Below are 12,536 nucleotides of genomic sequence, written 5' to 3' on the forward strand. Positions count from 1 at the left end.
TCATAGACTTAACTGCTTGGCTGGCTTTGAACTGTGACCCTCAGATCTCAGCCTCCTGAGCAGCTAGAATTACAAGTATGAGCTACTGGTACCTGACTTGAGTGCGGACGTTTGTTTTCCTATTTCTTCTGCATTAACTTGCTGTTTCAGGACCAATGAGTAACTGCTGCAGACCAGCCAGATGTCAGGTGCTGGGTAGGAGGAAAAGAGACCATAGTACACTATCGTGCAGGTGTTAGGGCACCAACAAAGGACAGTAAGGTGGGTGTACCAGACACCCAGTCTTTAGGAAAGGTTGGGAGAGTACCGACCAGCTGAAGGATGATAGGGTCCTGCCAAGAGCACAGGTCAGGGTGAGGGCTCCTCCACCAGGAGCTGTGGATGTCTCATGATGGACATAAGTGGGCTCTGTTAGAGGAGACCTGGAAGGCTTTATGGAGGAGGCAGTTCAGACATGAGGAAGACTGCCATGTGGGACAAGTGCCAGGTGGCACAAGTCATTCAGGGTTAAATCAATAGCCTTCAGTAGAGCAGAAAAAACAGGCATCTAGGCAGGAACTCCTGATGGTCAGGAGGAGTCTTAAGATGGGGTCTCTGAGCTCCATGTGTGGAGTCTAGGAGTATCTTACCAGTATCCTGGTAAGAAGAAAGGAATCATTGAAGAACCCAGAAAGTGGGGCACCCAGCCTTGGAAGACCAGGAAAGGGAGTTCTCCCAAAAAAATAACACCGGGGGGCTGGAAATATGGCCTAGTGGCAAGAGCGCTTGCCTCCTACACATGAAGCTCTTGGTTTGATTCCCCAGCACCACATACATGGAAAACGGCCAGAAGGGGCGCTGTGGCTCAGGTGGCAGAGTGCTAGCCTTGAGCGGGAAGAAGCCAGGGACGGTGCTCAGACCCTGAGTCCAAGGCCCAGGACTGGCCAAAAAAAAAAAAAAACACCAGAGTCTGCTGGACTCAGCAGTAACCTGAGGGGTGATATGGTTCCAGTTAAATAGAAGATACAATGCTTGCCTTCTGAGGTGGTGGTGGAGGTGTGGGGTCCAAGGGTAGAAGCTCTGAGAAGCTGATGACCCTAGGGGAGGGTCAAGCCACCCTAGACTCCAGAAAGGTGGGCAAGGAGGACAGTAGTAACAGTAGGCAGGGAACAGTCATGTCTGGGGGCAACTTGGGGCTGCACTGCACCTTCACTCTCACCGGGAGCACAAGTGTATCCCTTTGCTTTGAAAGTGGAACACCCTTGGAAACTGCCTCTTTCCAAGCCCCCAGACTATTGCCTGAACGCCTGGGGTCCTCACCGCTGCCCTCCTCCAAAGCCAAGATGTCTCTGCACTCTAGCTTCTCCCTGTCCATAGTATCAGCAGGTACAGGAGATTTGGGAACCATCATCAGCCTAACAATCATCTCACTAACCATACCTGTTTCTGCAACTGACTTGGAGTAATACCAGGAACAGCCCTTCCTCCAGGAAGCCTTCCTTGTCAAGAGTTGCCCCAGGTCTAGCTGGGCACCAGTGGTTCACACTTACAATCCTAGCTATTCAGGAGGCTGAAATCTGAGGATTGAGGTTCAAAGCTGCCGGACTAGATTTACCTCCCCTGGTGTGGGGTTGCTAAGCTTACTCCCTTATCAGTGCTCCCCTTTTCACCCTCTCCTCTGGGCGCCCGACCCGCGGGTGGCCAAGGTGGAGTGAAGGGACACGGGCAAGCCTAAAGTGCACGCGGCCTAATGAGATCCCCTTTTCCTCCCTCCTTACCCACCAAGGAAGCCAGGCACACACAGAGAGCAATCCGGTTTATTCAGGAGGGGCTCACAGTAATATAGTGATGATGACGAGGATTGAGCAGGAGCTGGCGATAGGCTGGCGAGCTTGTCCATCCAAGAGCAGCTCCCAAGGACCTCCCTCATTGGGGTAACGTCATTTCCCATAGTACCGCCCTCTGGGCAAAGCCTTCGATAGAAGAGCACACACACGTGCTCGCTGGCGCAAGGTGGGGGATGGTCTCAAAGCTACCCCTTCTGGTTCCCGACCCAGAAGGAGATAGGTGTGGCTCACTTCCACACTGCCCAGGGCTGGGGGAAGGGCGGCGTCTTGGGAGCGCTCTCCTCGCCCTTCCCCCCTTAAGGCCAAGATGAATCCCCAACACAAAGCCAGCCCAGGCAGGAAAGTCTATGAGACTTATCTCGAATAAACTAGCAAAAAAGCCAGAAGTGGAGCTATATCTCAAGTGGTAGAGCACTAGCCTTGAGCAAAAGCAGCTCAGGGACAGGGCCCAAACCCTGAGTTCAAGCACGCACATGCGCGCACACACACATCCAGGCACTGGTAGCTCATGCCTGTAATCCTAGCTACTCAGGAGGCTGTGATCTGAGAATCATGGTTCAAAGCCAGCCAGGGCAAGAAGGCTGAAAGTAGAGTGCTAGCCTTGAGCAAATAAAGAAGCTCAGCACAATGGGGGTCCCTCCAGTAAGGGTTTCTGGGAGGGGTGTCAGCCACAACTGAGGTGAAGTTCCCACCCACCCAGACCTCTCAGGCCTTCCTCACCACTGTGCACCTTGGGGTCAGCAGCCAAGGAAGCTGAGACTCAAACTTCCTACCTCCCCAGGAGACCTAAGGAACATCTTCCTCTTCTCAGCAGACACCTTCCATGCTACCCGGCATGCTATGGACAACAGCATACCTGGAAGCGAGGGTATCACCAGCAGCCACACCGGGTGTGCGTTTGAGGGAGGCAGGTGTGTGGCACGCTGCCTGTGTCCCCTCAACTTGTTTCACATCTTGAGCTGGTCTGGCTATGTGTCAGTTGTGACAGGACTGAAGACCAGTGGCAAAGTAGTGGCCAAAGGAGACCTTGGGGCAGCCGGACTTGTAGTGACCTGGAAGTGAGAAAATCCACAGAAGCATGGCTAAATGTGACAAAGATGTTATATTAGTCTGCAACTTGTCTTGCCCTGGGCTACCCTGGAACTAGGAGCAGCTACAGCCTCCCAGGGGGAGAGTTTTTTTCTTTCTTTCTCTCCATAGGCCTCTCCTTTCCGCAGGCCTCTGTTCTCTACAGGCCTTTCTCCTCTCTTCAGGCCTCGGTAGGCCTCAGGCTCCTCTGCACAGGCCAGGCCCATGCCTCTCCAGGCACCTCTGGCAGCCTTCCTTACCTTCCAGAACGCCTGCCCTCTTGTAGCCCAGCCCATCGCTGCCCCCCAAGCTGGGGAGGGTGTGGCAGTGACCTCAGCTCAGCATGGGACTCCCTTTGTGCTCCCCCAGTGGGGGTGTGGCAGTGATATCAGCATGGGGCTGGACTTCCCACCCCTCAGATTCTCATAGACTGAGCACTGGTCCTGAGTTCCTCTCCAGACTCAAGCAAGGGTGAGAAGCTGTGTTTGGAACACCTGGGCTATTTTGTAAAACATTGACATAGGTGTAAGTCTGTCCCCAAACATGTTAATTCTGCTGGAATCCGTGGGTAGTTGATAACCATCACTTTCAGGGTGACCCAGAGAGGAGCCACATGTTAGAGTAAGCAAAGTGTGCCTCCCCTTATAAACACATCATTGTTACGACCTCTGTGGAGTAGAGGAAGGGAGGCAGCTGGCCCATCCCTGCCTTGCCTCTTTACCTAGTCAAAGCAATGTTCCCCTTGATTGGGACAGGAGCCTGTAGAGGAAGGGCCCTGAAAGCCTCACAACTGCATGTGCATGTGTTTGTATCTGCAGGAACAGAAGCAGGGTGCTACTGGTTTGCCAGACCGCTGGCACAAAACATGACACCCCTTCCCCCTCGAGCTGTAGGGAGAGTGTGGCCACATGCATGTGTGCAATGTGCTGAGGGTGAGAAAACCCAAGCTAAAATACCATCATAAACTTGACTTCCTTCCACTGGTTTTGCTGGCTTCCACATTATAGTTCAGGTCTGGACCCTGTCCCAGTCCTCTGGCTCCAGGTAGCCTTCCGTTCACATCTACCTCTCCCCATTCACATTTCTCTCTGCTTGCTCAGCCTATTTCTGTCAAAGGAAGATTTACCCCATCCATGCAACACACCTATGTCTAACCACTGTTAGGAGGGTCCTACAGACCTTCAGGAGCTACTCAAGGTTAGGTCTTCCTAGTTGGAACTGGCTGCCCTCAGTCTTAGTCCTTCCTTTCCTTGTGTACACGACTTCCCTCCTATTTGTTGCTCTGCCTTGTCTCTTCTCCAATCCTACCCCTGTCCTCCTCCCATCTGGCCTCCACCAGCATGCTCAGACCCAGTGTGTGGCCTCAGAGCCCTGTTCTCAGGGCTCTCAGCCACTACCTGGCCCTGCTCAGGAGGAGCCCCAGTGCCTGGTGAAGTGCTGCCAGTACTTGGGCTGGCCAGCCTAGCTCACTGAAGTCTTCAACTTCCTGGAGTGAGCAGCAAGTCCCTAGCTGGGCCCATCCTGGTACATTGCAGGTGAGGCCAGGACAGGCCATGGGGAACTATGAAGGCCTAGGTGCGGCTTTTGGAACTCGCCATCCAGGCCACCTTGGGTTCTTCCTCAGTTTGACATCCCTCGTGAATGCAATCTGTAGGCACGATGAGTTGTCCCACTACCTGGAGACCTCTCTCCCGCAGCCTCTTAGGCTCTCTGGCCCCTCCCCATGGGCTTTGGCCCTGCGAGTCCAATTTCACCCTTTCCTTTGGCTTCTCGCCAGAGCCAATATTGCCTGCTAGCCTGGCTCCAGGGTCTCACCCTCCCCCATGGGCTCTGTCTTCCCCACCAGTCCCATCCTTCAGGCCCTGCCTTTCCCCACTGGCTTCACCTTCAAGCCCTCCTATCTCTTTGGCTTCACCCTCCCTCCACTGGCCTTGCCCTCCCCCACCCCGACCCCCACCCCCGGCTCACTTCACTCTTCAGGCCCCGCCCTCCCCTCGGGCCCCGCCCTCCCCATCGGTCCCACCCTTAGGCCCTGCCCCAGCCAGTGGTTCGTCCCCTCCAGCCCCACCCCAGAGTTTAGCCACGCCCATGGGCCTCGCCCCTGCCACCCGGACGGCGCCACCCAGGCTAGAGTGCTTAGTCGAAATGATCCAGCTAGTTGGGCCGCCAGGCTCTGGATGGGGATGGACTGAGGCAGGGTGCAAGGGCGTGCACCCAGCTCTGCAGGGGGGCATCCAAGAGGAACAGGTGCGCCTGCGCGAGCAGAGCAGGTGGGTGAGAAGAGGAACGGGCAAGCCTGAATGGGCCTTACCTGTTGACCGGAGGCCCCACTCCAGCGCATCGCTCTTGGACAACCCCGTCCTGGCCAGTGCTGCCAGGGTCAGTCCACATGGGGTGCAGGGTCGGGTCTCGCAGGACCTTTCCGATACACCACTCTGTGGATGTCCCTAGCACCCAATACCAGGGGCCCTAAGTGAGTCGGTGCCCTGGCTGCCCTGCCTGGCCCCCTGACCTCCCTGCGCTTCCTCAAAGGTCTTAGGACTGTGAGACTGGAGTGCTGCAGAAGTTCTGGAGCCAGGCTCTCCTCCTCTTGACTAGGCCTGGGCCCCTGCGAAGGGAGAGCCGGATGAAGCTGCTGGGTTCTAGTCATCCAGGTCAGTGACCAAGTGAAGCTGTGTGTGCCACAAATTCAGCCACTCTGTGGTGGCCTGTATGTGACAGAAGCGACAGGAATAGCTGTGACTGCCTTGACTATAGCAACTGGTGTTGGAGCCCAGCCTCCCTGCCTCCTTGTAGACCTGCCCACAACAGGGTGTTCTGGGGTGTGGCTCCTATGATGATTTGGCCCGGTCTTGGTCATACACAGTGGATAAGGCTTGTGGAATGAGGCCACTTGAGAAATGCCCATGTGAAATGAAGCCTCACATGCCTAGCCTTGCCAGAAATGAAGGTGTGGCTCCGTAAGTGCATGACTATGTGTGACAAGAAGTGATGTCACTGGCCAGCGGTCTGCCGAGGTCTTGTCCCCATCACCGTGGTCTGCCAAGGTCCTGTTCCCATCACAGTGGCCTGTGGAGGTCCCCTTCCCCCATCACAGGCAATCTGATTTTGTGGAACCTTCAGTAAACTGCTGTGTTCTCAGTTATCCATCTTTGCTGGGGCTGGAGCCAGGGGTTTATGTGGCTTCCTATAGCTGGACCTGCCTGGGACCCTCCAGAGCCCCCTCCCTGCCCCTACCAGAGATCTGGCTAGTTTGAGCCAGAAGTAGTATCTGGGATGTGGGAACAGGGCTGAAATCTGGCCAAGTTGGAATGGGACATGCCAGCCTGTTGGTGTAGAGTCTTAGGGTTGGTGGCAGAACTGGGATAGGATAAAGTGAGGTGGATAGGATTCTGTTTGGCCCACAAACAGCTTTCAGTCCACTGGAGGGACCTTTGGCGAGGCCACCTGCTGACGATCACCAACTCCGTGCCTCGGTCCCACGGCTGTGGTGATCACCAGCTCAGGACGCTCCGCAGGATCATGCGGCATGTGTGCCTCCAGTGAGCACAGCAGGGGAAGAGAGGAGAGAAGGGCCCTTCAAGCCCCTGGCTCTGGACCAGGCAATGCCTCACCCAGTCCTACCCACCCTGCTCCGGACCCTCCCACCTCTACCTAGGGGAGCTTTGTGGCCAAGCCCAGGCTGCCCTACCTGTCTGAAGTCAGAAGGGGTCCTGGTGAGCTCCCCAGAACCTTGTTCCCACCACAATCCATAACCAGATGAAAGCTGGGCCATGAGTCTGGGGTCTTCTTGGTGGTAGTGGAGGCCCAAAGGATAGGAAAATGGGTACCAAGGGGTGTGATAAATACAAAATACTTTATTTTAGACTGAGTACTGTCAAAATAGAATATTCTCAACTAAGAAAATGGAACACGGAAGTCTGTTGAGGACACAATTACACAGAGGGAAGGGTACATGGAGTAGGATGAAGGGGGTGATACTGATAGGAATACAGCATTAACATGTATGAAGATGTAACAGCACCCCCTCCCCCATGCAACTGATAAAAACCAATTAAAAAAATACTTTAAAATGTACCATTTGCCAAAGTAGGATGGCTGGGAAGTCTGCAGTAGCCTAGAAACAGGGTGGGTCCTTCCCCTGCACTCTGACTCTGTTCAGAGAGCAAGTTCAGCTTCCCCACCCTGTGGAAGGGTCCAGCCCTTCCTGGAGAAGGACCCTGATGAAATGTCATGTGGGAAGAGGGATGGCAAGCCCATCCCTTCTCGGCATTTCAGTGTGCTCAGAAGAGTAGGATGTCAGGGCTCCTGGGCCCCTTTCCCCAACTGTGGGATGAAGGTGAATGGGTGCTCTCTGGGTCCTGCAGAAGCCATAAATGTGGCTCTTGCGGGCACTGGGGATCATTTTGTCCATCTCATTGGTACCCAGCCCCAAAGAGTGAGGGGCCCAAATGGGTCCTCCAGCCATTCTGGAGAACCAACTTCCAGGAGTGTTGTGTCCTTGACATGAATTGGTCAGGGACCCACCATGGACCTGGGGTAGGGGGGCTGACCTGGTCTGGCCCAGGCCAATGACCCTAGTTGCTGGTCAGGGGCCCAGGAGAGAAGGCATCAGCAATGGCAGCAGCTGTGGTGGTGGCTGTCGGTGGCCGGGGGAGGCAGTGCAAGTTCCCAGTCTTGAGTGCACACTGCACAGGCCAGAGCACTACACAGAAGAGCACTAGCAACAGTGCAGAGACCAGAGCCACACGGCGCCAGTCCCCACAGCGCGCCCAGCAGCGTGCCCAGCGGCCCTGGCGGGGGGCAGGCTCAGGGACAGGCATGGGAGGGGTGGTCTCAGGGGGCTTGCTCAGGCTCACATCCACACACACGAAGCCTGACGTCTCAGAGCTGGGCGTGGCAGGCAGGGGACGGTAACACAACTTGGTTCCCTCAAGCCACACAGGCTCTTCCCGCCGCAGGTGTGCAGGCATCTTGGCTTGCAGCTGGCGGCTGGTGCGCAGCGCAGGAGCCCCAGCATCTGGGATAGCTGTGGGCTGCCGGCAAAATGGGCAGGGCACAGCTTCGCTGCCAGGGCGGCCCGTAGGCTGAGCAGCTGCCAACCGGGCCAGACATTCCAGGCAGAAGACATGGGTGCAGGAGAGCTCCTTGGGTGTCTTAAAGATGTTGTCGTAGCCTGAGAAGCAGATGGAGCACTCCAGGGGGGAGGCTACCCTCTCTGAGCCTGGTGTGCTAGGAGATCTAGGACTGCAGGCAGGACCAGGGGACCCGGGTACTGTGGCTGTGGAGCTGCTCCGGCAGGGGGGCGGCACAGCTGTGTGCCATACCTGCTGGCCTGATGACATGGCTCTGAGCTGCGGAATAGAGACTATGAGCGACTCCAGCCAGGTCAGCCTGTCTCTCCTCTTCTACCCAGTATCGGCTCCACAGATCCCAGGGATCTCCTGGACACCTCCAAAGAGTTCCACCTGTGTCCAAACTGCACCCTGTTTTTCCCCTACTTGTCACAAGCCAAGTGTCCTGTGATGCCCTAGGAATGGAGGGCCCAGAGGGGCTCCAGAAATGAAGGCCATGTGCTTAGGAGTTCCACACTGAGGGGTGGACACCTACTTCAGGGTCTGTACCTCCCCCAGCCCCAGGCTGATGCTGACAGTGGTCCTTCACAGGTCCTACTTATGCACAGGCCCTGCAGACCTGGGCTCATGCCATGGAATGCTCACAGCAACTGTGGGGCCACTGAACCAGGGTCACTCAGCCCAGACTCAGGGGAAACCAGGATCCTTATAGGCCCACATGCTGCCTATGGCTCTGGGTCAGCTGAGAGGAGGTTGATCTCGGATCCTACCATGTGGTACCTAGATGCAGGCAACTGCATGAGGACCAGGTTCAAGGTTTCGGGGTCTGGGAGCAGTTGAGCTCGTCCAGCCCCTCTAGTAGACAGGGTCTGACTTGGGACCTGAGGAAGGCTTTTTTTCCAGCTACAGCCTAGAATCTGTGGGGCCAGCTTGTCTGGGATGATGAGAGTCTGCTGTGAGTGGCCAGAAATTGGAAATGCCACCAGCTCATGGCCAGAGAGGTGTGGCAGCCCCAACCATCCTGTTTCCCCCAACTATCAGGATTACATGATTCCTTGTGATGTTAGAGAATCTAGGAACTTTCTCTTCCCTTACCCACCCCACTTCAGAAGACCCTGCTAACCAGAACCCACTTGGCCCTGCCTGCTGCCCCTTCCCTGGGCCAGAGCTCTAACTCAGGGAGCCACAGAGATCTTGTCTAGAGAAGGGCAGGTGAGGTGATTCCTATTTTACCCGGAAGGCCTTGGGCCATGTGACCCCATGGAGCTCAGGAGCACACCAGAAGTGACCCCTCCCTGCTTGACCAGACCTCACTGCTCAACCCCGTCAGTGAGTGGAATGCTCAGGTGCTGCTGAATCGTCACTGGGACATGTGAGTCACCTGACATCACTGCGATGTCACGAGGGCCTCAGGCTTCTAGCAGGTGATTTCACCATTCCCTGGGGGCAGCAGCGGCCTTAGCAGGGTCTGAGGGACCCTGGCATGATCTTCCCACTGTGTTCCTTGCAGACTGCCTCTTTGGCACCAGGCCTCAACCTTCAGAGGGGCCCCCACCCTGGGGCCACATAGGTCAAGGAGGACAGGCTAAGCTGGCCTTACCTGGTGCCAAGGGTCAGTAGCTCCTAGGCATGGTCCTCTGTCAGCCACAGTAGGGTTCCCTGGCTTCTGGAGTGTTCTCTTCCTCTTCTCTGGGTCCGATGTGGCCTATGTTCCACCTAGCAGGTGTTCCAACATGGGCCAGTAGCCAACAGCTGTCCTGTAGCACTGGTCTGGCTGCCACACTCTGCTCTGTATAGGTGGGATGGGCTCGTTCTTCCGGGTGTAGAGCTCGCTATCTGAGACAGGTGTGAGTTCTCAGGGTGTGCACGCCCAGGCAGGTGTATTTATACCCTCCAGGTCATGGTGGCTAGGGGTGTGGCCTTGGGCCTCGGGACTCAGCAATTGGCTGGCCTCTTATTCTCTCTCTGGCATGCCAGGCATAGGAAGGCAGGGAGCCAGGGTAAGGGCCAGGGCCGACTGAGGCCAGAATCAGCACAGGCCTCTGTGGCCTTGGAGGTCCAGGTTCAGTGCTCTCCCCTTGGCGAGCAAGTCTTCCTGTCCTGTCCTAGGTTCCTGCCACCCTGGCTCCTCTGGGGCTGCCCAGTAGGGACCCTCCAGTGAGTCCTGTGTACATTCTCATAGTTATAACCCAGTTTCCCACCACCACCACCACCTGTCAACCTGTACCCACTGATGCCCTCCTCTGGCACCCCCCACCCCTGCTCCTTCCTCTACTGCCATGCCCACATGTTCTCACACGTGTCCCCAAGATTCTCACACAGAGTCCCAACTCTGACTTGTGGCCCTGAGGCAACTCCCTGCACTGGGGTCCAGGAAGTAGGTGCAAGGGGTCAGAATTAAGCAGCAGCGGCCAGAAGTGGTGTTGTGGCTCAAGTGGTAGAGTGCTAGCCTTGAGCAAAAAGAAGCCAGGGACAGTGCTCAAGCCCTGAGTTCAAGGCCCAGAACTGCTCCCCCCCCCAAAAAAAAGAAGCAGCAGCCTCAAGGACAAGGTCAGGATGAGGTTGGTAGGGCCTTGGACTTGTCTGTGGTGGGTCCTTCTAGGACAATGTCCATTATATACTGTGGGACAGGGACCAGGTCCCAAGAAATCCCCCAACCTAATCAGGGGCCTCGGGAAAGCTTCTGGAACCCTAGCAGATAACAGGGCAATACGTGATTGCTGCTGGGGTTGAGGTAGAGGGTAAGGCCTCTGGAGGGCCATAGACTGAGCAGAGTAATCAGTGGCACAGGTAGCCCTCTGGCCTTCAACAGTGTATACAGGTCGTACTCCTGCTGATCGGCCTCAGCTTCATTCAATGGACTTTTGCCTTTCCCACCCCCTTTGGTCAGGTCACACCTGGCCTCCTACTCGAGGCTTCTTTGCCTACTAAGCACAGAGCACAGTGAGGTCTTGATAGGAGCCCACTCTCAGGCCTGTGGGGAAGGAATGCTGCAGGGAGGGGGCCAGGCTCCTCTGGGGACCCCAGAAAACCTCTCATCAGGTATGAGTGGTCTTGTGAACCTGTCACTCCCCGCCCTGCAAGGCATTATCAGGGGACTTGAGGCCAAGTCCATCCACAGGAGGGGTCATCGGAGGGGGGAGGAATGGCCCCACAGAGCAGCCTCAGACACCCACCCATCTGAAGTCATTCTGTGTCCAGGATCAAGATTCCAAGGGGATGTGAGAAACTGAAGGAGCCTTGAGGTGATGCCCTAGGAGAGGGAATGCCTGAGCTTAGGGAGGGATAGAGGCTCTTCTGATAGTTCCAGAAGGGAGTGAGGATTCAGAAGGGGCCCAGAGAGGGGAAAAGAGATGACCCAGAGAAGACATAGGGCTCTGAGAGGGGGAATAGGGTTCAGGGAGAGGATAAGAAGCCCACCGAGGGCCCAGCCCAGCAAGTGCTCTGAGGAGTATGACTTTGAGTCACATGCCACCACCAGGAAAGGCCTTGAATCCTGGCTACTCTGGAAACATCTTTCAGAGGACTCTTGGAAATACATGAGCGCTGAGGTCACTGAGCAGCCTGGTGAACAGTCAGTGCCCAAAGGCTAGTATGTCATAGGGCCTTAGGAATGTGCCAGGCCTCCCTGCAGGCTGTGGGGTGGAGCCTGCCTTCTTCCAGCACAGGCCTCTGCTCTGGGAGGGGCTGGGGCTAGGACTTGAGGTGGCTCAGGGAAGCAGCAAAGGGACTGGTCCACCAATGCCCAGGGCAGCAAGTTGAGCCCACCTGGTCCCCCATCCAAACTCACAAGCAGCATACAAACAGGAATCCAAGTGAGTGACTGTGGGCTAACAACATGGATACAAAGGGCCCAGCCTCATTCACTGTCTCTTCATTCTTGACCTCACAGCACTGGGGAGGCTTCCTGGATGAGACCCTCAGATGCCCTGAGGTGGGCTGGACACAGAAGATACCTTTGGCCAAGTGAGTGGCTTCCTGGCAAAACACCACTTACAGAGTTGTGGAGGGACTTGAACACGAGTCCCTGAAAATGCTGTTGGGGAGATAGGAGTGGCTGGCTCATGAGGCCCCTCATGCTTCATGGAAGGTCTTCTAGGATCCCAAGACTTGATTGAGTCTAGCCCTCCACTTCTGCCTTCTTGATACTGGGTCTTCTGCTGTTTCAAATTGTTGATGTGGAAGGCTGACTGCACACCAACTCTCTGCTGGCCCCAGGGCTGGAATTCTTTCCTACAAGCATAGGTATGTGTTGCAGCTAGCTGGACAAAAACTGCTTTCCCCATGGGTACATGTGAGGAGGCAGAAACTGGGCTAGAACAAGTGGGCTCTGGGGTGGGAGAGGCCCTTGGTGGCCTTAGCCCATCTTAGGGCCAGCTCTAGGCATGGCCTCCCCTCTGTTCAGAAGCTGATCAGCACCACTCCTCTGTACCTACCAGTGAAAAGTGACGTCCCCAAAGACTCATCTGCTGTCTGGAGCCCACCCACCCTGTGCCAGCTCCTCTGCAATCTGGAGTGCAAGGCTCCTGCTGTGATTCCCAGACCCTGACTAGCATCACTCCTAGGC

The 12,536-nt window shown here is 55.9% G+C and overlaps 1 protein-coding gene across 1 annotated transcript; it reads right to left on the minus strand.

Moving 5' to 3' along the window:
• Nucleotides 1–6,731: 6,731 nt before the first annotated feature.
• On the minus strand, nt 6,732–10,093 carry Rnf223 (ring finger protein 223). Its single transcript, XM_048349803.1, has 2 exons — nt 9,570–10,093; nt 6,732–8,248 (listed from the first exon to the last, which is right to left on the minus strand). Exon 2 carries the CDS (start codon nt 8,237–8,239, stop codon nt 7,472–7,474), a length of 768 nt encoding a protein of 255 aa, XP_048205760.1. The 5' UTR covers nt 8,240–8,248; nt 9,570–10,093; the 3' UTR covers nt 6,732–7,471.
• Between the last annotated feature and the right edge of the window lie 2,443 nt (nt 10,094–12,536).

The sequence above is a fragment of the Perognathus longimembris genome, chromosome 7, assembly GCF_023159225.1.
Source record: "Perognathus longimembris pacificus isolate PPM17 chromosome 7, ASM2315922v1, whole genome shotgun sequence".
Taxonomy (NCBI): domain Eukaryota; kingdom Metazoa; phylum Chordata; class Mammalia; order Rodentia; family Heteromyidae; genus Perognathus; species Perognathus longimembris.